This window comes from Pelobates fuscus, chromosome 1, assembly GCF_036172605.1.
Source record: "Pelobates fuscus isolate aPelFus1 chromosome 1, aPelFus1.pri, whole genome shotgun sequence".
Taxonomy (NCBI): domain Eukaryota; kingdom Metazoa; phylum Chordata; class Amphibia; order Anura; family Pelobatidae; genus Pelobates; species Pelobates fuscus.
The window spans coordinates 335,430,386-335,456,248 of NC_086317.1; the positions used below are offsets into that span (position 1 = coordinate 335,430,386).

Below are 25,863 nucleotides of genomic sequence, written 5' to 3' on the forward strand. Positions count from 1 at the left end.
TTGTCACAGTAAACACTGAAAAAGAAGTCCTTTTGGAGTGCTCTGATTTTTTTTTTCTCTGATTTTATATATATATATATATATATTAATTCTACACATATATTTATGTAATATTTTTACATAATTAGGTATCCTAATTAATTACAATTAGCGGGACCTGCCTGACAACCCATGCCGAAAGTATAGGGAATTTAATTCGCTAGCACTATATTTAACCCTATAACTTTCCAAGACACCATAAAACCTGTACATGGGGGGTACTGTTTTACTCGGGAGACTTTGCTAAACACAAATATTAGTGTTTCAAAACAGTAAAATGTATTACAACGATAATATCGCCAGTAAAAGTGACGTTTTTTGCATTTTTCACACACAAACAGCACTTACACGGACGATATTATTGCTGCAATACTTTTTACTGTTTTGAAACACAAATATTTGTGTTTAGCGGAGTCTCCTGAGTACAACAGTACCCCTCATGTACAGGTTTTATGGTGTTTTCAAAAATTACAGCGTCAAATATAAGGCTTGTGTTTAATTTTTTTCACATTAAAATTCGCCAGATTGCTTACGTTGCCTTTGTGACCCTATGGTAGCCCAAGAATGAAAATGACCCCTATGATTGCATACTATTTGCTATAGTAGACAACCCAAGGTATTGCAAATGGGGTATGTCCAATCTTTTTTAGTAGCTGCTTAGTCACAAACACTGGCCAAAATTAGTATTTGTTTGTGTGTGAAAAATGCAAAAAAATGCCAACGCTAACTTTGGCCAGTGTTTGTGACCAAATGGCTACTAAAAAAGACTGGACATACCCCATTTGCAATACCTTGGGTTGTCTACTATTGCAAATGGTATGCCATTATGGGTGTAAATTTATTTCCTGGGCTACTATACAGTCTCAAAGGCAACGTAACCAATCTGGCGAATTTCAATTTCAAATGTAACGTGCTATATTTGACCCTGTAACTTTCCAAAACACCATAAAACCTGTACATAGGATGTACTGTTTTACACGTGAGACTTTGCGGAATACAAATATGTGTATTTTATTGCAGTAAAAGCAAACAGTATTATGACATTGACCGTTAAAATGTCATGTAGAACTAAAAAAATAAAAAAAATCGTATTTTCTCCCATTTTTTTCATATTAAATTATGTTTCATAGTTAAATATTTTATATTAAATGAAAGCCCTGTTTCCCCTGAATAAAATAAGTTAAATTAATAAGGGGGGGGTGCATTTAATATGAAAGAGGTGAATTACGGTTGGACAGACATATAGCGCAAATGCCAGGTTTTGTTTACATTTTGTTTCGTTCACAACATGTACATTTGGCTCCGTCCTTAAGGGGTTAAAACAGTAAAAAGTATTACAGCAATAATATTGTCAGTGTAAGTGCCGTTTGGGTGTGAAAAATGCAAAAAAACTTCACTTTCACTGACTATATCCTCGTTGTAATACATTTTACTGTTTTGAAACACAAATATTTGTGTTCAGCGTAGTCACCCGAGTAAAACAGTACCCCCCATGTACAGGTTTTATGGTGTGTTGGAAAGTCATAGTTAAATGCTAGCAAATTAAATTCCCTATACTTTCGGCCGGGGTTGTTAGACAGGTCCCGCAAATTGTAATTAATAAAATTACCTAATTATGTAAAATTATTACATAAAAAAAAAAAAATAACTATAACTATATTTATATATATATATATATATATATATATATATATATATAAAAAATGTATATGTGTAGATACTTGTGTAGATAGATATATATTTTGTTCTATGTGTATTTTGATAGATATATATATATATATATATATATAAATATCAAAATATAGTTAGAACGAAATTACACACTTTTTTTTTTTTAATTCTTTTATTTTTAGTGTGCTTTGATTTTTCATATGAAAAATGCACCCTCTTAGCGTGTTAATATGTTAGGATGATGTACCAACTTAGCATGCTACTAACCGAGGTCAGTCATGTAAATTCACTACTTGTACTCACGAATTTTGCTATTTTGCATCGCTTTAACCAACATCCTGATCTACTCTACATTACTTTAACGTATAAAATTTTAAAATATATAAATAACTATTTTTTTTTAATGTAATAATTTTACATCATTAGGTAATTTTATTAATTACAATTTGCGGGACCTGTCTGACAACCCCGGCCGAAAGTATAGGGAATTTAATTTGCTAGCATTTAACCCTATAACTTTCCAACACCCCATAAAACCTGTACATGGGGGGTACTGTTTTACTCGGGAGACGTCACTGAACACAAATATTTGTGTTTCAAAACAGTAAAATGTATTACAACGATGAGATATATATATATATATATATATATATATATCTATCAAGAGGGCTGCACTCACCTGAACATTATACATTATAGGGTGCTGCTGGGGCGAAAATATACAGAATCCAGCGCACTCGCTTATTATCTAAACAGTGATTTCAAATCTTAGAGATTGTAATAGTTTTATTTAAAAACACCTCACCTAGGCAAAAAATGATGGGGTTTAGTTACATTATATGATCATACATTGCATAAGCCTGCCAACTACGTCAAAGTACCCCATATTCGGCAGGTCCTATCCTACTAGCAGCCTAATGCTTGCTCTTATGAGATTAATCCACTTACTTGGGAAATACATCCTTCCTGGGACTCTCTGCAAGTCAAGGCTAAATAGGGCCCTGGAATGAGGCACCTGTAACAGGGAGAGGTGCAAAACCAAGGAGTTGGCCTGGGACTCCCAAATATATAAAAGAAACCAAGAGGGCTGCACTCACCTGAACATGCATACATTATAGGGTGCTGCTGGGGCCAAAATCTACAAAATACAGGTGTGTGTGTGTGTGTGTGTGTGTATATATATGTGATATATATATATATATATATATATATATATATATATATAAAAATAAATCAACCTTTACCTAATAGCTATGTTGTCAGAATGTAGTTATGCAGTCGATGTCTAGCAGTGTTAGGGTACCTTTGCTAGGGTATCCGTTATATGAGGCAAGTGCTTATTTGTATGGGCATAATTTTCATGCTAAACAGCGAGTCTAGGCATTTAATCTGAGGCTGCATCAATACATAGGAAGATGCCTAGGGTTGCAGTGTGGCTGACTAAGCATTTAAACACATATAAGCAAGACAATAAAGAGTAACTGGCACACTGCACAGCGCATAGGAGACATCGGAGGGGGAGATCGAGTTCTGTGGGCGCTGTGTGGCTCTCAGGGATCAGTGTCCAGTGCAGCCGGCGGCCGCCCGCCCCATGCAATCAGTCCGGTGTTTGCTTTAGGCGATACCCATGTCAGGTATGCTTTTGCTGTGGGCTATTGGCTTCTCCAGGGTTGAGGTGCGGAAGGGGCAGCACTCACCTTCTCGTTGGCTTCAGGCAGGTTCAAGGCCTGGTGACTTCGGGCTCCAGACCCCATGTCCCATAAGGTCCAAGTCCCGTTTGTCACGCGGTCAGTGGAGGGTCCTGTTGCATGTTCGTCGCTTGCGGCGGGTTGTTTTCCGCCCACGTGGTGTTTACTGCGGGGTAAGCGACCCTGTGGCCCTCAGCTTGCGTGGGCTGGTCCTGGGCTTGGTAGTTTGCTGAGTAGGTTTTGCGCCTGTTTGAAGGCCATTGTTATGGGCAAATGCAAATATTACAAGTTTTAGAATGAAATGTTGTATTTCTTAAACTGTGTACTTTGTCTTTAAGCGATATTGCAAACTGATAAGGTGTTAGAAATGGAACATATTGTTTATCATAGATGTTTCTTTAAGCAATAACCTTAGTGCATAATATGTTTGCGCCATTTTGTCCCAGACGAATTACAATAACAATAATGCATAAACAAGTTTCAAGGATATGCTTTGACTCTTTCAGTACGTAATATACTGTGGTAACCTTAGTAGATAAGGATGTTCAGACTTTAAGATGCCATGACGTATGCACCCTTTAGTTATGGCCTCGTATTTTTGCCAAGTTAAGGGAGGTCCTAAAATGAATAAAGTAAAAGAAGTGTTACTTTTTCATATATGAACTACGGTGACCCTAAAATGAAGACACCTAAGGTATAAATAGGTGTACTTTTAAATGTTAAGGAACAGAGGAGAGACTTGGAGACAGACGCTGCTCCATCTTATAATGACAGAGAGGCTGACATGATGACATGTTCAGAAGGATAACCTATTAATTATATTTGCAAGCATTTAGTTTAATCTTATAAACTCTGCTATAATGGATTTTATATGTCTATATTTATATTTTTATATAAAAAATATCTAAAAGACAAAATGTTATTGCTTCCAAGACAATCCTTATTTTATATTGTATTCTCAATTATTTATATATGTTAAATAGAGGATCTCTTACACCAACTATATAAAATTATGGCTAAGATATCTGTATGGTTATCCCTACTAAGTTCTAAGACGTTGTAGTGGTAAATAAGGGAACCAGCCGCGGTTACACCATCAGTGTTTGGGCTGAGGCCCCTCTGGGCTTCCCCTTGTCTTGGTTGCTGGGTTACACTCGCCTCTCCAGCTTGGCCCAGAATCGGCATATAGCTTGTCTATACGTTGGAGTGTTCGCTCCACGAAGTGTGTGCGAGGCGTGTGTGTCGAGTCGGGTTTGCCAGCGGAGGAGAGGCCTGCAAGAGGTATCCCCTGAACCGCCGGCATGTCGGGGTCAAGTTGGGTAAGGTTTTTCTGCCCAGTAGGTTTTTAGCTCGATTTTGCTGTCAAATGATGTGCCAGACTCAGGAGCTCATGCAGCACGCGTCTGGACTGCTCCGTGGTCAGGCTCCGCCCCCTATATTTTTTTTTAATGTATTTACATAATTTTTTCTATTATTTTTATATATATATATATATATATATATATATATAAAAAAATAAATCAATGGAAAATCCTTGCACACAGGCTGTAAATATAACACATCTTTGCCGGGTGCTCACCCTGGGACTTTCAATATCCAATAAGAAACAGTAATGGTAGCACTCACAGTCTTCAGTTCATAAATTCTTCTTTATTATGCAAGTATTAAAACATGGGTTCCAGGATCAACGTTTCAGTCCTCTCTCAGGACTTTCATCAGGATCCTGATGAAAGTCCTGAGAGAGGACTGAAACGTTGATCCTGGAAACCCATGTTTTAATACTTGCATAATAAGGAAGAATTTTTAAACAGAAGACCGTGAGTGCTACCATTACTGTTTCTTATTATATATAAATATATATAATTTTTAACTGTAATTAACCTTAAGGGGTTAAGCGGGGAGGAGAGGGGCAGAGACAGTGTCAGCCAGGGTACAGGCATGCTCCCACTGCGTTCTGCAGGGGGATCATGCGTGCAGTTACATGTGTCAGACTATGCAGATCGCGGTCACTGAACGCAGGGGGACTGCCTGGGGGCCCAGGCATGTCACCCGACCACAATCTGCAGCGGGAGAATGCCGCGGCCACATGTGTCAGACGATTTTAAATCGGCTGACACATAGTAAATACTGATCGCAGTGACAGCCTGTCACTGCGATCAGAGGCTGCAGACCGAGGTCATTGGGCACAGGGGGGCTGCCTGGGTTGCCCCCCCGACCGCGATCTCCAGCAGGCTAATGCCGCCGGCCACGTGGGCGGCAAGAACGTCTAGCACGTTCTATCCCATACGCTGGCGTTTAGAGCCAGCCCCTTAAGGACGGCATAGAACGCCCACCATCCTTAAGGGGTTAAATGGCAATTGGATGAATACTTGCTAAACTAACATAATATTCAGGAATAGAATTTTTAGTTTGTGATGTAATAGCTTCCTTATCCAAAGAGAGATCAGACTGCCATTCTGGGGTCAAGAAGAATTATTATTTTTTTCTATTTTTGTTGCAAAATTGACAGCTCTTCATACTGTTTTCTTTGGGTTTTTTTTTTGTTTTTTTTTGCTTTCTTTCGGATTAGCAGCAAAAATGTGTGAGAGGCTGAACTTGATGGATGCATGTCTCTCTTCAGCTGTGTAACTGTGTATTATTAATGTCGATTGATGACTATTGTAATCTCTAACTATTTTCCCCTACAGTTTACGTTGGCCATTCCTCTGTGTTTTGGGTACTTTTGAGTGTTTTTCTGAGTGCAGTTGCTATGCTGTGCAAGGAGCAAGGAATAACTGTTTTGGTAAGAAACTGCCATTATTTTACATGTGAATCATCCAATTTTAACCACAATCTTCACAACCGAACTAATCGATGTGTTCAGAAATAAGTTATTTTCTGATGAGTCACCAGACCTTGCAACAATCTGACCCTTTTCTTACATAGTGTAAAAATTATTTGTATAGCATGATATAAGGCTGTAGGTAAGAGGTTCCTGTGTCAATTCCAATGCACAAATAGCATGTCTTACAATTATTAACTGTTCGGTCATAATAATAATATATGCTAATATGTTTTAAGATGCTTTATTTGAATACAAAACATGAATTTTCAGAGCAAACAGAAAACTGGAGTACAACTAAAGATAAAAACTGTGAATTAAAAATAAAGCCCCAGAGGGGCGTGGCCTAGCGGCGGAACGGAATGGCCACATAAACGAATAACTCCTCAGACCTCACCCGCATATCGTGAGAAAGCAGCCACATCAAACTGCGATGGGGAAACACTCCAAACCCGGTAGCACCCCTAAGCCCTCGGGGTCACGCCAAGCGACAGTGCACGCCTCCATGCGGTAATTTCTGGCCGCGACGCCGGACCCGAACTTCCAGCCGGCGTCTGAGGCCTACACGCAGTCTGAAGCATCCACTCCTGGCTCATACTCCCCAGAGAGGGAAGACCACATGGCTACCCCCCCACCCCCCAGGCGGACTGGCTTAGCCTTCTGAAGGCATTACCAACTTGGGCAGACCTGACCACTGCTACCACAGCCCTTCAGACCTCCATCAGGGCGGATTTTCAATTGATGAGGGCAGACATTCAAGGTATGGCGGACCGCATGGCCCAACTTGAGGCTGACCACGACAACCTAACAGCGACGCAGACGGCGCAAGCAGTGACCCAAACTCACCAAATGACCCAAATGCAGGCTGTGGCACGGCACATAGAGGACCTGGACAATAGGGGCCGCAGAAACAACTTAAGGATACACTGCCTGGTGGAAGGGGAGGAAACCCCGGCCCAACTGACACACTTGCTCACAGCCATATTCAACGGCCTCCTGACACACTTGCTCACAGCCATATTCAACGGCCCCGTGGAGACCCCCATAGCATTCGTCAGGGCCCACAGAGCGTTGAGACCCACAGGCCCCCCCGCGGGACGTCATCTACTGCCTGGAATCTTACGCATTGAAGGAAGAGATCCTGCATGAGGCCCACAACAAAGAGATTGTGCACAACGGCGGAACGCTTCAGCTCTTCCCAGACCTCTGCCCGGCCACACTAGGGTACCGCAGGGCTTTAAAACCACTCACTAGAGCGCTGGTCACCCAGAAGATACGATACAGGTGGACCTTCCCGACAGGCCTGATAGCCAACACAACAAATGGCCCCAGACAGGTGCGCACGGCACAGGATCTGCAGGACCTCGTGGAGGAACTCCAACTGCCCCCACTTCACCTGAGGTCAGCCACCGCCACAACGACGACCCAGAACTCGGATGGAAACAGTGAGGCCAGCCGGGTCGCTCTTGTGCTGTAGACTGCTCTACCAGCAGTTTGGAGGCTTAGGTGAGACGGGACATCTACCCAATGGGGTGGACCGGACCACACGGGCCTCCCGAGCCCTGGTGGATGCCTAAGACACGCTACGACGTTTGAGGCTAGGGCCTCCCAACTGACATACCTTCTGACGATGGCTGGACAGACTACCTGGCGGGTAGAGATGGAGGACACAGGCATCTCTAGACACACCACCCTCTACACTCAGGTTGCAGGAAAAGAACTAATTCAAAGGGAAGAAGAGGAAATCGGCCACGCTCCCACCGGACGGGGGTGTATAGTTTACGGCGGGGGGACTCGGCTTGGCCGGCTGGTACGACCGGGCCGACTCCTGCCTTGCCCACACCTTTACCTTATTAGGTTACATGGTTAGTTTGTCAGTTAACGGTTTTTGGTTGAATTTGTTACTTCTCGCTGCGCTGTGCTCTCGCCCAAGGAGCCCCCGGATGCGGGGAGGGAAACTTGCCCTATACCCACTGAACGACGATCGAGACTCCCACACCCATTCACCACCTGCCCCGTGCCCTCCATCCCCCCCCACCCCCCCACCTGATGGTAGCCGACCTAGCCGCACACCGACCTTGCCTGCACCGGCCACCCACACGAGAGCGGAGATTAATCTCCTTACCATAAATACCAAGGGCCTGAACGTACCAGAAAAATGCTCCACCGTGTTACGCCACTTCCACGGTCAGAGGGCACAAGTAGTGTCTCACCGACAGCCGATACACCCAGTGCTTTCTTAGTAATAACCCAGAAGGGAAGACTAAAGACACAGCATTACTGATACATAAATCGCTGCACTTTACTCCCACCGATACACTAAGAGACAAACAGACCGACCTTACATGTTTGCGTGCCTTTATGCCCCCAATAGGCGCCAACACCATTTCCTGCGCGTAGCGACCAGGGCCATAGCAAGGTTCGCCGAGGGTTGCCTGATCCTGGGGGGTGACCTGAATGTGGCACAGAGGCCGACCATGGATACGTCCACGGGCACCTCCACACTACCCCGCCACATCTTAATGGACATAGAGAAGACCCTCCGTGAAAATAGACTTGTGGACTGCTGGAGGGCAACACACCCGGTGGACCGAGTTTACAATTTCTACTCGACTCCCAACAAGACGTATTCCAGATTGGACTATTTTCTCATGCCACATTATTATCTGACGGAAATCCGACGGATGGTTATAGGCACGGCGACCTGGTCTGACCACGCCCCTGTTATGATGACTCTGACCCCACTGTTTAAACCCACTTGCCCCAACTGGAGGCTCAATGACTCCCTCCTTAATGGCACGGTTGTGATGATGGAGTCCAAACACAGACTTGAGCAATATTTCGCTGACAACGACACACCTGACGTTACGCCCTTCTGCCTGTGGGAGGCCCACAAATGTGTGATGAGGGGACACTTTATTGCGACGGGAGCGGCCATCAAACGCGCAAAGGCCGCTAGACTTAAAACCCTACTGACTGAGATACGGATAATAGAAGACAAACACAAACTGACACACCTCGCAGCCGATGGGGCGAAACTGACTACTCCATAGAGAACGCTAACTACCATAGGGCATACTTACACACCAAGGCATTCTTCTACACTAATGCTAACAAATGTGGTGCCCTCCTCGCCCGCATGATTGCCAAAAAAAAGAGCATCAGCGTACATCCCCAAAATTAAAGACAAACAGGGGCAGGTGCAAAGCATGCCACGAGACATGGCGGATGCTATACAGACTTATTATGCGGACCTATATGTACTAGACACACACCGGACGGACGGGGAACTAGCAGACAGGCAAAACCGGACAACACGATACCTAGAATCACACATCGGTGCACGCCTCCCGCTATAGACACGCTCGGAACTAGACGAACCGATCACAACACACGAAATAGCATGGGCCCTCAAAACGGCTAAACCGGGCAAGAGCCCAGGACCGGATGGTCTAACCATACGGTATTATAAGGCCTACTCGGAGCTCCTCAACCCACGCCTCCTGGCGGCGCTCAACGCGATCCGCGACGGGACATGTATCCTAACACAGACCCTGGAGGCGAACATCGTCTTAATCCCCAAAGATGGGAAGGACCCTGAACTATGTGCCAATTACCGGCCAATTTCTCTACTCAACTGTGAACTGAAAATCTTCACCAAGATACTCTCGCAGAGACTGAAGTCCTCCCTCCCGGACTTGATACACGGGGACCAAGTGGGATTTACCCCACATAGAGAGGCAAGGGACAACACGATCAGGGCGTTGGCCCTAATCCACACAGCAACATCCAGCAATGAGGGCCTTCTCCTGCTCTCCACAGACGCGGAGAAGGCCTTCGATAAGATCTCCTGGGATTTCATGTTCCAGGTGCTGGAGGGGCTCGGAATGGGACCATTTATGATGGCCTGGATCAGAGCGCTATACTCAGGACCGACGGCACAAATCTGCGTAAATGGAGCCTTCACTGATCCTTTCCCGATAAAGAATGGGACCCAACAGGGCTGCCCCCTCTCGCCCCTCCTCTTTATACTAGCCTTTGAACCATTCCTGAACTCAATCAGGAACAACCCGCTTATCCTGGGGCTAGAGGTAGGGAAGCGGAAACATTCGGTAGAAGCATATGCGGACGATTTACTATTCTTAGTAACCAAACCAGAAACCGCGATGCCAGCAATACTGAAGGAATTCGACACATACGGAGAGCTCTTAAACTTCAAGATAAATTACTCTAAGTCCATGATACTTAACGTATCATTACCGGCTCGCGAGACGACGACACTGAAACGACCTCCCGTTCCAGTGGTCAGACACCTCTATACGATATCTAGGGACAAAGATCATGAAAGATCTCACCCAGCTATATGCGGCCAACTTTCAACCGCTGTTGCACACAATCCAGAAGGACCTCAGGGACTGGGAGCAGGTGCGACTCTCGTGGTTCGGCAGGGTTGGAGTCCTTAAAATGAATATATTACCGCGGGTGTTGTACCTGTTCCAGGCCATCCCCAGCGCCATCCCGGAGGCCTTCTTCACCTCCCTCAGAACCATGGCCCTCAGGTTTGCCTGGCAAAATATGAAAGCGAGAATCAAACATGATGTACTCACGTTCCCGAAAGAAAAAGGAGGGCTCGCCCTCCCAGACTTTAGGGGTTACTATAGAGCCACTCATATCCAGCGAATAGTAGAGTGGACCAAATCAGGGGTTGCTAAACCCTGGAAGGACATAGAGGCCGCACAGGTGGGTAGACCCATCACCGTCCTCCCCTGGCTAGACCACCAGCAAGGCAGACAATTGGCGGCCCCACACCCCCTTATTAAAGCGACCATGCAGGTGTGGCATAAGCTAGCCACACCACTGTCACTCACCACCACACCGTCCCGCTGCTCCCACTGACCCACAACGAAACCTTCCCCCCAGGGAGGGAACCAAGGACGCTAACCAGCCTATTGGGACATGAGGTCCCACGAATACACCACGCTACCACCAACGGCAAACTCAGGACCCTGGAAGACATGACAGGAAACACCAACAACCCATTCATGCTACAGTTCAGATACAGACAATTACAAATGTTCACACACACAATCTTTCAACTACACAACACCTCTAGACCACTGACCCCATTTGAAGACATCTGTATGGACCCAGATCCCCTAGTTAAAGGACTCTCCACAATCTATGGCATGCTCATGCGGATGAGGAGGCAGCCACCCCCAAGTTTCATGGGGAAATGGGAGGTGGCGTTAGGCACAACATTCACACATGCCCAATGGGACCAGATATGCACTCTCACATTACAATGCGCACCGTCCAGTGGAACGCAGGAAACTGCCTACAAAACGCTAGCACTATGGTACCGCACCCCGCACCAGACACACAGATATGACCACACGACTGATGACGTTTGCTGGAGATGCACGAACCACACAGGCACCTATCTCCACATATGGTGGGACTGTCCAATCATCCAACCATACTGGGAGGCCATATATCAGATCATCAAGAGATTCACCGACACCCCACCACCAAAGAACCCTGCCACATTCCTTATCCACTGCACCACGACGAAGGCATCAACTTACAAAAAATCCCTCACAATTCGGATACTTAACGTGGCTTAGAGCCTCATCCCCATTTACTGGAAAAAACAATCCGCCCCATCACTGGGGACCTGGTACCAACACATGGAGGAACTTGAAGCTTTTGAAGCTCTCCCTACTGGCAGAGGGGAAAACGCAGGTTCACCTGCCGCACGCCCTGACTTCCAGGACTTGCTACACTGACCGTGACGGCATAGACTGGGCTATTGACAGACTGGAGGAAGAAAGACATTCACCCTCCCTCTCCCCCCCTCCCCCATTTACCCCCCCACTTCCCCGGTGGGCCAGTGCGAGGCAGCGCGCAAGAGCAAAGGTTGAGATCAGACGAGGAGCCGCCCCAGACAGACAGGCCCGAGCACAAGTGATAGGACACGGTACACCCATGAAGGCAGATAAGGGGAACAGGGGGGAAACTCACCGCACCGACACCAGTTGGAAAAGAGTCACCGAAGGGGAAACAACGGGATCACAAACTAGAGTACCAAATACATTGGGTAGCAAGACACTAATAGGGGACCACGGGGCACAGAGGGGCCCAGGCAGCATTCTCCGTGAGCAGACCCAGCGAGGGTGACAACACCCTCACTATCCCCCCTCACGATAACCGACACCCGCCCCTAGCCTACAGACCACCACCTGGGACTGCCGGGACAAAAAACAAGACCGAGCATAGTGACCCCCCCGGGGGACCCAGAACCATGCTTGTTTTGTTACACACACTTCAGGACCTGCGGGTTCGCTATGGATGAGCTAGGCCTGCTCACGGGTGACCGAGATGACACAACAAGATACATGCGTGATTAGACCTACGAGCCCATAAGGTTTGATACTCCCCCCGGCTACCCTGATAGATGCTACTGTTAAGTAATGGGACCTGCGAGTCCCTTGCACGGCGGGTCACGATGATACACTAGGACCTGCGTGTCCCCAATGTCTGCATATATATGTACCTATCTGTTCTTGCATACCTTCTGAAGCCCTAACAAAAAACCCAGTAGGACCTGCGAGTCCACACAGCGGTTTCTTTCTTTTAAAAGTATTTTGTCTAAAACCTAAAATTAATATTATGCTCAATAAAAAAATATATTTACATAAAAATGATGCCCCATGATTCTTTTTATTGCATTATATAGATAGGGCAAGTTTCGATGCAGTGGTTTTTTTTTGTTTTTTTTTATCTACCTGCAGCTACGGATAGCCCCTTCCTTATAAACTCCTTCTGTGCAGTTACACTCATATTCTAGGATGAATGAAACTGCTTTGTAAACTGATGGCAGCAATACTATAGCTGTTGTCAGTTTACAGTTCCATTAACTGTTTAGGGAACCAAGCTTCAATCTGCTATCAGCAAAGCCAGGTTCTGAGTATGCTTGGTCCGCAACACAGAGCGCATTCCATGGTGGGCACAATTGACATTGGGCAGCTGGAACTAATATGTTCAACCCACCTGACTGAGCGCTCTGAAATGCTGTCGTAAAGCTACAGCAATTTTATTTATTTTGCTAATCTCTGAAGCTTTAAACTCTCAGAAATGATTGTTCGCTTAGTGGCCCCTGTTTGCCATAGTCTTGCACTTTGAAAAATAAAATAAAATAAAATAAAATAACATAGTGGTTTATTAAATTAAAAGCTGAAAATAATTGACCAGGGAATATAATTGTGAATTATTTGTATTCTAAATAATGTGGCTCATATTTTCACTTGCCTCTGAGTGAAAATGTAGCCCTGCACATGGAGTGTATGGTAAAGTTTTAGTAACTTTTAAAGCCTGCTAGAATCATAGGACTAAATATTTCAGGGTGTGTTTATTAAAATATATATATATATAATTTATTTTTATTTTTTTATATTTTCCATACTAGGAAGGGTGATGGAACTGCAGTCTCTGTTCTTTTAGATTTAGCCTCCACATATATGCTTAAGTTTTGCAGGAAACATTTTGCAACTGTGCATGTATTTCAGTTGTGTTACAGAAACAGGCTGTTTGGGTTTATTAAAATATACTGCATTTTATTCCAGAAACATAGGCAGCCGTTTTCACTTTAAAAATAAAAAATTAGATACTTTTTTTTTGTGTGTGTGGTTATGTTAAGCACATAGTAAGTAATACTAACCACTGCACGTTTAGATGAGAATGTGCACTTGTGTTTTATTCTTTTTAATATTCACTCTGCATATATTAATATCCAAGAGTGATGTTATGAACTGCTCGGTCCTCTCAAACTTGATTGTCCCTTGACTCTTATTTTTATTAAAAATGCAGGCCCTTGAAATGATAAAAGGCTATTTTGTTCCCTAGGGATTGAATGCTGTATTTGATATTTTTGTCATCTGCAAGTTAAACATGCTGGAATATATCCAAAAAGTACTGCGCAGGGACAGAACATCAGAGGTGAGCATATCATATTCCCCATTCTCAATTCAGAGCAGATTGCTCCACTTTTCAGTTACAGCACAGTGTGATGTCATGTCTGTCTCCTAGCGCCATTCTTGAAAGGAACAATTTTCATATTCTTTCACCTCTTCCTCTGCCCTGCAATTTTGATGTTCTAGTGAAAATACAGATTGAACTATGCATATTTATTCAGTATACTGAGACTCCTAACATAGCTGTAGGAAAAAAATAGATTAGGCTTGAAAAAATGTGAGAGAGAAAGGGGGGAAAAAAACAAACCAGATTTAGCATGAACATAGAAACCGTGCTTCTCCTCTGATACAGTCATAATAATGGTTTCAACAGCATAATTGCATAATGTCGTCATGCAAACATGAAATAAGAGAAGTGTGTGTGTGTTTGTATATATGTATGTATATTATATATATATATATATATATATATATATATATATATATATATATATATATATATACTTGAAAACAAAAGATTCAAAAGTAAATTGTATATAGATATAACCGCAATTAACATTTCAATTGTTGGTGTGCACATGTATGTATGTTGTTGTTTGTATATACACTTGAAAACTAAAGAGTCAAATGTAAATTGATGTTATCTCGATATGAAAAATAAAACTTATGTATATATTTAACAAATTCCTTTGTCATCAGAGTAGGCTGACTTACAATGTCAACATCTTTTTGGGGAAAAAAAAGAAAATCTTTTCTTTCTCTTCTTTTTATTTATAGACTGTTTTATTGTTGAATAATGGGCTATTTTTAAGGATAAGCATTTTGGCATCGGGTGGAATATCTATGCTTTATATACGCTGGCATATAATGGGTACTGGACCACCTGCATTTACAGAAGTTGACAATCCAGCCTCTTTTGCCAGTAGTTTACTGGTTAGGGTAAGTGCTGTATATTTTTGGTAATGTTCATCAGTTTACTAGGGTATGTGTGTTCTTATTGGAAAAAAATCTTAATTTCTATAGGAATTTATTTTAAATCTGATTTTACACTTCAACAAGAATACAAAGATTACATAATAGTGACATTGACTGTTGCCTATTCAAAATGATATAAAAGAGTGGAGGAAATGCAGAAAATACTAGGGCTTACACATAACACAGCAGAAAAGAATTTAACATATTTGAAATAATAAAACGATGATTCCTTATTCACAAATCACAAAAATCACAAACAGTTTTTTTCTTTTTGTAATTTGTGAATAAAGTCTTTCTTTATTGTACAATATGCTTCAAACCAAACTGTAAAGTAAAAAACATGTTGTCCTGCATTCACTAAAACATTATCAACAGACTCAAATGGAGTTTAACATATAGTAAGAAGGAGCCCAAGATTTACGCCCCTCTCATAGAAACGTAGAATGTGACAGCAGATAAGAACCATTCAGCCTATCTAGTCTGCCCAATTTTCTAAATACTTTTATTAGTCCCTGGCCTTATCTTATGGCTACAATAACCTTATGCCTATCCCACTGTGTTAACCTCTACCACTTCAGCTGGAAGGCTATTCCATGCATCCACTACCCTCTCAGTAAAGTAATACTTCCTGATATTATTTTTAAACCTTTGTCCCTCTAATTTAAGACTGTCCTCTTGTTGTGGTAGTTTTTCTTCTTTTAAATATAGTCTCCTCCTTTACGTTGTTGATTCCCTTTATGTATTTAAATGTTTTGATCATATCCCCCCAGTCTTGTCTTTCCTCCAAGCTATACATGTTAAGTTCCTTTAACCTTTCCTTGTAAGTTTTATCCTGCAATTCATGAACCAGTTTAGTAGCCCTTCTCTGAACTCTCTCTAAAGTATCAATATCCTTCTGAAGATACGGTCTCCAGTACTGCGTACAATACTCCAAGTGAGCATGAGCACTTCCCTCTTTCTACTGCTAATACCTCTCCCTATACAACCAAGCATTCTGCTAGTATTTCCTGCTGCTCTATTACATTGTCTGCCTACCTTTAGGTCATCTGAAATAATTACCCCTAAATCCCTTTCCTCAAATGTTGAGGTTAGTACTGTATCAAATATTATGTACTCTGCCCTTCGCTTTTTACGCCCAACATGCATTATCTTGCACTTATCCACATTAAATGTCAGTTGCCACGGCTCTGACCATTTTTCTAGTTTACCTAAATCATTTGCCATTTGGCTTATCCCTCCGGCAACATCAACCCTGTTGCATATCTTAGTATCATCAACATAAATACATAATTTACCATCAAAACCTTCTGCAATATCACTAATAAAAATATTAAAGAGAATGGGTCCAAGTACAGATCCCTGAGGTACCCCACTGGTGACAAGCCCATGCTTCGAATATACTCCATTGAAAACAACCATCTCTTGTTTGTCACTCAGACACTGCCTTACCCATTGAACAATATTGGAATCCAAACTTAAAGCCTCGAAACAACTAAGGGAGTGAGAGACAGGAGAATTTTTTTTGACACTTTCTGATAATTCTGGTGTTAGTGCAGAGATCTTCATATTAAGAGGGTTTTTCACTGGAACCCAGAGCAGCTCACATTTTCCTCTCCCTCAATCAATTGTTGTTCACTGAGGGACAAGTGACAGACTGCGTGTATAAGCCTGTCTTTTTTTTATTTATTTATTTTTCTATAGCTGGTGCAGTGGTTGAAGAGTCGATTGAGGGAGCATGCAGGCATATAAAGTCATAGGTTTATTTTGTTCCATGTCAACCATTGTTCTAAACAGTTTACTTTTCTGTCTTTGAATTCATTATTGGAAGAGGAGAAATGGAAATGTGGTGTTTTTGTTCTCCTCATTTGCTTTGTGTGCCCTGGCTTTGCCTAGATTATGATTTCACTATTTTTAATTTTTTTATATATATATTTTAAAAGAAAACTGAGAATCACGTGAACATTTTAACTCTTGTTATTGGTGATTAGCAGTGTTTTATTCAGTGATGTCATTTCTAGATAACTGACTGTTCTTCTTTAAGACACCACACCTCTCACATTGAATTGGCAAAGTGATTCTAAATGTCCTACTCACATTGAGTCTTGCAGGAGGACTGCCACCATGCATACCATAGTGCAGGGCTGCCCAACAGGTAGATCCCCAGATGTTGGAGAACTACAACTAACATGATGCTATGTCATTCTAAATTCATTCTAAAGGCGCGCAAAGCATCATGGGAGTTGTAGTTCCACAACATCTGGGGATCTACCTGTTGGGTAGCCCTGCCATAGTGTATGTGTTTATTCCTTTGTCATGTGCTAACAACACTTCAGTGACGTATTGCGACCAGATGTCTAAGAACCAATACATTAATTGAATATAGTCTTCCTCTGTGATGGAAAACAAACACCAAGGCTTTTCAGTCAAATGTTAGTAAAATTAAACTTTGTCCTGCAAACTCTACACAGTGTGGAAAGTATTACAGGGATTGATATCCTTTTAAAAGACTGAGAATTGCCCAATTTCCAAGCTTCTCAGATAAGATTGTCATGGGAATGCCGTTCTCTAATGGCGAATATACATGGGTTAACTTGTTTTTTGTTGTTGTTGTTTTTTGTGTGCATATTGCCTTATGCAATATTTGGGGAAAATGTGTCCTTTTTTTTAGTGGTGAAATATTTACAAAACTAAATGAATTATAATGTATACTTTTTTTTCTTTTTCTTTTCACCCTTAATGGCAGGTAATAAACTATAATTACTATTATTCTATGAATGGATGGTTGCTACTCTGCCCTTGGTGGCTGTGCTTTGATTGGTCGATGGGATGCATACCTTTGATTAAATCCTTCAGTGACTGGAGGATAATTGCACTTGTGGCTCTATGGTGTAGCCTGCTTGGCTTGATATACCAGGCTTTATGCTCGAGCGATGGTCATAAGAGAAGGTACGTTACAGCATGTGGACATTCAGTCCAATTGAGTGATTTATTTACTACTTAATTTGGTGGTATGGTAACCACAGTGACTTTGCAACATGCTTCATTCAGTTATTATAGTAACTGATCATAGTGCAATATGCTTTTCATGCTTACATAGTGAAACATCTCTCAAAAATAGTAACCTCTGTATCAAATGGATCTTTAAATGTAAGTACTTTAAGAATTTAAATATAATAATTTTAGATGCTGTTTCTAGAGTGTGCATATGCCTCCTCCTTCAAAAAAGAATAAATGAAGCATAAATTTTACTTTTTATTGGAAAAGTTAATTGAATACTGAAGCTTCCCATCCACCCCCCTGCCTTTTTCCCCCCTGCTCTTTATTTTTACAAAATTGCACCCACTGCATGCTATTTCAAATATTCATCAACATCCTACTACCCAGTGAACAAGGATAGGTAGGAGAGACTACCCACCCCCGCCCCCCTCTATTACCCAATTTGATTTAGGTGGGGAAGGCATGGGCAGTCCAGGTGTTTTCCTGCTCTGTCCGTTTACCCATAATAATAAGTAAATATCCAAAAAACGAATTGATACTACAAATATTGTAAACTATGGACAAGAGTGGAGTATTCCTATCAACCAGGATATGCAGTTCTTGGTGATGGGCAGGCAGTTTCTTTTCTGACTTGAGGCCTGCCACAGGCAAGAGGCAGGTCTGCTACAGGGAGGGCATGGCTGGGGCATGTAGCATGTGGTCTGCACCTCTGACATATGCAGTCCAGCGCTCTCGAATGAGTTGGAGTGCATGCTGGGAATCTGAATCTGAGTTTTCACAAATTAAATTTGCATAGAAAAATTAAGGCAAAAGGAAATTCAGACTATAGCGAATAACCCTGTAGGTTAGGCATGTGTATGGCAAAATTGTTCGGTTCGGCACTTCGACACTTTGGTGATTTTGGAACCTTGGCGACTTCGGAATTTCGGAACTTCTCTTGCAGCCGCTTGGTAGTTAACTCCCTAATTCCCACCGTATTAGGGAGTTATCTACCAAAAGGCTGAAAGACCTAAATTGGTCTTTCAGCCATATTGACTAATACTAAGTAAAGATTACTTAGTATTTGTAAATTATGCCCCTACTCGCTACATTTATAGGTTATCATGGTTACATAGAAACTGATGGTAAATGCAAATTACAGAAGGGCAATAATCAGTAGACTAATTTGTCCGTCAGTGGCATTACAGCGCCTATGTCTGGGTTATGGCCAATGTACCGGTATGGTATCTAATATTAATAATCGCGGTCAGGAAGTAGACTGGACATATTCTGGAACAAGTCCGGGAGAGGGGTCTTAGAACATTGTTATATATATATATATATATATCTATATATATATATATATATATATATATATATATATATATATATATATATAGATATATAGATATATAGATATATAGATATATAGATATAGATATATAGATATGGGGAGATATGGAGATATGGGGAGAGATGGATGGAGATAGAGATAGAGATACATTTACAGTTTTGTGACTTTCTATCCTATCTTGGGGTACCTCCCTTGTTTAGAAAGTCATTCCACGGAAGCCATATGAGGCGGAACGTCTGATACTTCTTGGATATAGCATATGTGAGTTCTTCCATTTGTTTTATTCCTTCCACCTTATGTATCCATTCCCTAAGGGATTGAGGGTGCGGGTTTTTCCATTTGGCCGGGATCAATAGATTTGCCGCTGTAAGAAGGTGTGTTATGAGGGATAGTCCCTCTTTCGTAATGCCAGGGGGTGGAAGGAGGAGGATCAGGTATTCCGGGGAGAGCGGTATCGAAGTTGTAGGGGCATTTCTAGTACACAGTGAGCAGCCAGTGGCTACTCACTGTTAAAAAACAAAAATAAAATAATAAAGGGTCCCCCCTCCCAGCTTTTAAACTAAAGGGGAGGCCTGTTGCCCCCACCCCTGAGCGGCGGGTGGGGGCCCTAAATTAGAATAAGGGGGGGGGCTATTGCCCCTCCCCAGCCCGCACCCCTGAGCGGCGGATGAGGGCCATAAAATATTGGCAGGGACCTATTGTCCTCCCCCCCGGCCCCCACCCCTGAGCGGTGGGTGGGGGCCCTAAATACTAATTAGGGGGGAGGACCTAATGTCCTCCCCCCTGGCCCCCACCCCTGAGCGGTGTGTGGGGGTCCTACATTAGAATGAGGGGGGGGGACCTAGTGCCCTCCCCCCTGGCCCCCACCCCTGAGCGGTGGGTGGGGGCCCTAAATTAGAATGGGGGGGACACCTAATGTCCTCCCCCCTAGCCCTCACCCCTGAGCGGTGGGTGGGGGTCCTAAATAAAAAAATTAACCCCTAGTCACCCCCCTCCCCCCAAAAAATTAACCCCTACCTGCCCCCCTCACCCTAAAAATAGTGAGGGGGGACCATTAGCTAAACCTGTTAAAAAATAAATAAATAAATAAATAAACTTACCATTTGATATTTTCTTTCTTCTAAAATCTACTTTTTTCAGCCCCAAAAAAGGCCAAATAAAAAACCATAATAACCGCCGCAATTTAAAAAAAAAAAGAAGAGCGCAAAAATTATAATCAACCTTCACCCGGCGAGGGCTCCGCGCAGACTGAGCTCTGCAGGGCGGGGGAAGGCTTGCCCCCACCCTGCAATTAGGCTCAGGGCACTCTGGTGGGTTTAAGCCATCCAATCAGAGTGCTCTGACAGGTAAATGTAGAGACTGACAGGGAAGTCTCTATATTTACCTGTCACAGCACTCTGATTAGTTGGCTTGAAATCCACCAATCAGAGTGCTGTCATTTTACACAGCGTGGGAAAGTTCTTTGGAATTTTCCCACGCTGTGTAATTTGACTCCTAACTCTGTGATTGGTTACTTAATCCACCAATCAGAGTTATGAGTCATATTACTCAACGTGGTAATCTTTACTTAGTATTAGTAAATTTGGCTGAAAGACCAATTTAGGTCTTTCAGCCTTTTAGTAGATAACTCCCTAATTCCCACGGTATTAGGGAGCTATCTACTTATTCATTCCTGTCATTACATTGACAGGCTAAGTAATTTAAATTTTATCTGAATGTGTGTTACTTGATTGTTGTAAGTGTTGCAAATGCTTACAGCTGAATCCTGGCTATGTTTGTATACGTTTTATTTAAACTTGTATACAGTGTAACATTCTTCTTCTTCCACTGGGTAAGCATATTAGTACTTAGGCAATACTGTGCTTTGGAACTTTGACACTTCAGCCACTTCGGAAATTCGGTAATTTTGGAACTTCGGGAATTCGTCACTTCGGCTATTAGGACATTCCGAATTGCCCGAAATTCGTCCGAATTCATATTCAGACCGAAACGAATTGCACATGTCTACTGTAGGTATCCAGGAGTCTAGGCATTATTTTGTGCATCAGGAAAAGTAGATTGAATGACCACTTGAGTCCCTTAGACCTACAGATAAAAAAATATATATATATATATTTAATGTGTATATATATATATATATATATATGTATTTTACATATATTTTACACGCCGCTATATGTAATTCATTTTCATGGGTCTCAGGGGAGAAGTAATTAATTTTTTATTTTTTTTTAAACTTATGGCCCAAAACTTACAATAATACGGATTTAGCCTAATCCAAGTATCTGTTTTTACTTCATTTCCTACATGACATGGATGGCTAGCCAGATGCTTGCGAAATAACCAAATGCGTAAAAAAATTAAAAAAATACATGTGTATATTCATATATTGTGTATTTGATATGATATAATTAGCAATACAGATGGCAAAATAAGGGCTAATTCCTTTCTATGTTTTACATATTAGTGCATGTAATTTTCTTAAACTTGACAGAATTATTTTTTTTTTGGGGGGGGGGGGGGTCTTAAATTTTTTCATATATTGTGTCCTTTTTATTTGTATGCTTTAATGTAGCACTATGTGATCATTGCACTATCATAATATTTACCAGAGAGGTCAGTAAAGCATTGGAATATGTAGTCAAAGGTTCGTGAAAATGTGTTTGCATTTATAATCGTTTCATTAGTCTTTTTTATTTGTTTGTGTACTTTTTATGATTTATATAAAATAAATGTCTGATTTAATTATGAATTACAGTTTGATACTGTATTTAAGAATGAACATCAATTCGACATGGGGAGAAAAACAAAAAATAACATAATTTAGCCTGCTGAATAGTTATAAGAAAATGTGTATGTTTAGTGTGTGTATTCAATACAGATTTATTTACTTATTTTTGTACACACACCCGTTGGAAGTGTAGTGACTATAAAAGACCCAAAGTTATGTTTATTTTTTTTATATATATTTAATGAGGGCATAGGTACCGACCTATAGCTATATGAATACTCTGAAAGCTGTAATATTTTCAGGCGCCGTGGCTTGAAACTTGGATGTAGGTACGATTGTTTTTTGTTTTGGTTTTTTCGTTAAATAAATTACATTTGTTTTGTCATTCACAGAATTCTAACACTTGGACTAGGATTTCTCATCATTCCTTTTCTTCCTGCAAGCAATATGTTTTTCCGAGTTGGATTTGCTATTGCTGAGAGAGTCTTGTACTTACCTAGCATTGGTTACTGCTTGTTACTCACCTATGGCTGTAGTAAAATCTGTAAGCAAGTTAAAAACAAGGTAATAATAGATTAATTTATTTTTTTGCCAATCTTGCCCATATCTAAATGATTTACTGAAACTGTATTTCATACATGTTGCTGTCTATCCAATATATAATTTTCCCGATATTTAAAGTTTTGCCTCCTATGGCAGCCATGATTCTATACATTATAAGATCCATTGATCAGCCATAACATTAAAACCACGTGCCTTATATTGTGTAGATCCCCCTGTACTGCCAAAACAGCTGTGATGTGTCGAGGCATTGACTCCACAAGGGCTTTGAATGTGTAGTATCTGGCACCAAGACATTAGCTGCACATCTTTTAAGTCCTGCAAGTTGTCTCCATGAATTGGATTTGCTGTTCCAGCACATCCCACAGATGCTCAGTTGGATTGAGAACTGGGGAGTTTGAAGGCTAAGGCAACACCTTGAACTCTGTCATGTTCCTCAAACCATTACTGAACAATTTTTCCCACTGAAAGAGGCCACTGTCTTCAGAGAACATCATTGCCCTAAAGGGCAATACATGTTCTGCAACAATCTCTAGGAGGTATGTGTCAAAGTAACATCCACATGAATGCCAGGGCCCAAGGTTTCCCAGAAGACTATTGCCCATAGCATGAAATGTCAGTCACTCTTCAACACAGAACAAACACTGAAAATAAAATAAATAAAAACCGAGAGGTCAGTTCCTCTGACGTCATTTCCGGCAGCTGATATAATTCACCGCCGTAAATGACGTCCGAGGAAGTGACAAATACAGAATAACGCTTAAAAGTGTGCCAAGGAACGAGAGAATAGCATGCCAAACGGGATTTAAATATTGAGGGACCTCCAGTGGACTGTTATTACACTTTGAAGAAGACTCTGAAAAGTTTGAAACACGTCGGTGTGCTTTGTTGTACTTTTATCTGACCTTTTTAAATAAATGTAAGTTTAATCTTTTCCTTTTTACTCATTTATAATCTTGATGTTGATTCTCCTTCCTTGCACCACTTTTGGTAGATAGTAACCACCACCTACCAGGAAATCCCCATAAGACTCGTCAGAGGTGCTCTGACACAGTCGTCTAGCCATCTCTATTTGGCCCTTGTTAAAGTCTCAGATCTTTTCGCTTTCCCATTTTTCCTGCTTCCAACACATGAAATTCAAAAAATGACTGTTCACTTGCGGTCTATAATATATTCCACCCCTTGACAGGTGCCATTGTAACAATATAATCCATGTTGCTCACTTCACCGGTCAGTGGTTTTTAATGTTGTAACTGATCAGTGTATTATGGAACACCAATATGTTTAATACAGTATACATAGTTATATTTTTGTCCAATAGCAAGGTGTAAAGTGGGAATGTATACTTTTTTATAATCCAGCCGTCTGTGTACCTACATATGACGTTGCCCGCTGGTGGCTGAGGCCACTTTTATAAGCTAAACTAAGATCATATTGATGAACTATTTCTAAATATAGATTTTAGGGAACTACAACTTTTTTTTAATTTGATCTTTTTTCTTATCTACTAGGTTGACTATATATCTCTCTCACTAGTAGGAATATGTATGTAATAATAATATATTCAACTTTTTTTTTTTTTCTCCTCCTCAAAGAAACTTATGACTGCAGCCATACTGGGACTGTTGGCAATGAATGTGGTACGCAGTATATACCGCAGTAACCAGTGGAAGTCTGAAGAGCTGCTGTTTTACAGTGCTCTCTCTGTCTGTCCTCTGAATGCTAAGGCAAGTCAGTATATGCATACTAAAGCACTACTATAGCCAAACAAAACAGAAATATTATGGGAGACCCACACATTATTTAGAAATGCCCCATTATTTGCATTTTTTATTCAGAATCCATTCATTTCTATATTGACCTATAATAATATGGAACTGAACAAATCCATTGTATCCATTTGATTTCAGACGACTTTCCTTTCTCGATTTTTGTGTTTATTTTCTTACTGTTGGGCAGAAATAATATTAAATAATAAGTAAAGGTCAATAATATATATTTTTTTTTATGTAGTGTTTTTTTAATTATTATTATTATTATTAGTAACCAGAACAAGATTATCGTAAATTGACAAGAAGTTGGGCTAGGATACTTGAGATCCTGTTTGATACCTTATTAATTATTTGTTTGTAAATACATACGTTTTACCCAAATCAGATATCAAAACACCTGTTTTTTGTTAGTAATGTTATAATATGGATTGTATTACGGTCATCATAATCCTGTTTGGTCACCATTTTGAATCTAAGCAATACATTTTTCAGGTGCACTACAATGTGGGTAAAAACTTAGCAGACCGAGGCCATCAAGCAGCTGCAATTCAGTACTACAGAGAAGCTGTGCGGTAAGAGTTGCATTTTGTCTCCGTTTATCAAAGCAGAATTATCAGAATAAGTAATAAATACATAACACAAGTGAAGGCATAATACATATATTTATACCTTGTGACTCATTGGCTGCTCATTGTTTAGTAGACTTACCCTCGCCCATGGCATGGTGAATGGGAGCATAAGGGAGGTTTAAAATATTGCTTATATTAGTGTGGGGGTCATGGGCTTATTTTTTAAAAATGTATTTATTCAATATTTGCCTATATATCAACTCTAGTTGTTGAATCCGATGAAGCCACATATCGGGCCTTATATGCCTGATAAATGGAATTAGATTGCCTCAACTGTTCAAATCAATATTTATGAGCACCCAATTAGCCTTTTAATTGCAGTAATTGAATCAATCTGGGCCCATCAAAGCCTTATCAGAAGCTGAGAAACTGCCAGTAAAGTATACTGGCTCTAATTAATTTGAGGCCGATGTATATTGTGGGTAGGGACCTGGATAGAGGTTCCTTGGAGAACTCCGTTTTTGGTCCAACCACTCCAAAACTACTTGACAATAAGCTTTGGAATGGTGCCAGTATACTCTTAGCACCATAACCACAAAATGAGCTGTAGTTATTATGATGCTTAGAGTGTCCCTTAAAATACAAAAATACTGATTTAGGCACTTAATTGATCTTGATACTGTAAGAATTTAAATCATTTTGTTTTAGCCGATTCCCAACCTTGACCTGGAGCTAG

At 41.3% G+C, this 25,863-nt stretch overlaps 1 protein-coding gene across 6 annotated transcripts in view; it reads left to right on the forward strand.

The window, feature by feature from the left end:
* The window catches only part of TMTC4 (transmembrane O-mannosyltransferase targeting cadherins 4), a 115,180-nt gene that overhangs the window by 27,774 nt on the left and 61,543 nt on the right, over positions 1 to 25,863 (forward strand). For all 6 annotated transcript variants that reach the window (XM_063425341.1, XM_063425305.1, XM_063425314.1 and 3 more), the window contains 7 exons: positions 6,086 to 6,180; positions 14,122 to 14,214; positions 14,967 to 15,128; positions 17,908 to 18,110; positions 22,618 to 22,789; positions 24,382 to 24,513; positions 25,051 to 25,130. In XM_063425341.1, coding sequence (XP_063281411.1) covers positions 6,086 to 6,180; positions 14,122 to 14,214; positions 14,967 to 15,128; positions 17,908 to 18,110; positions 22,618 to 22,789; positions 24,382 to 24,513; positions 25,051 to 25,130 — 937 coding nt within the window. The remainder of the gene's footprint in view (positions 1 to 6,085; positions 6,181 to 14,121; positions 14,215 to 14,966; positions 15,129 to 17,907; positions 18,111 to 22,617; positions 22,790 to 24,381; positions 24,514 to 25,050; positions 25,131 to 25,863) is intronic.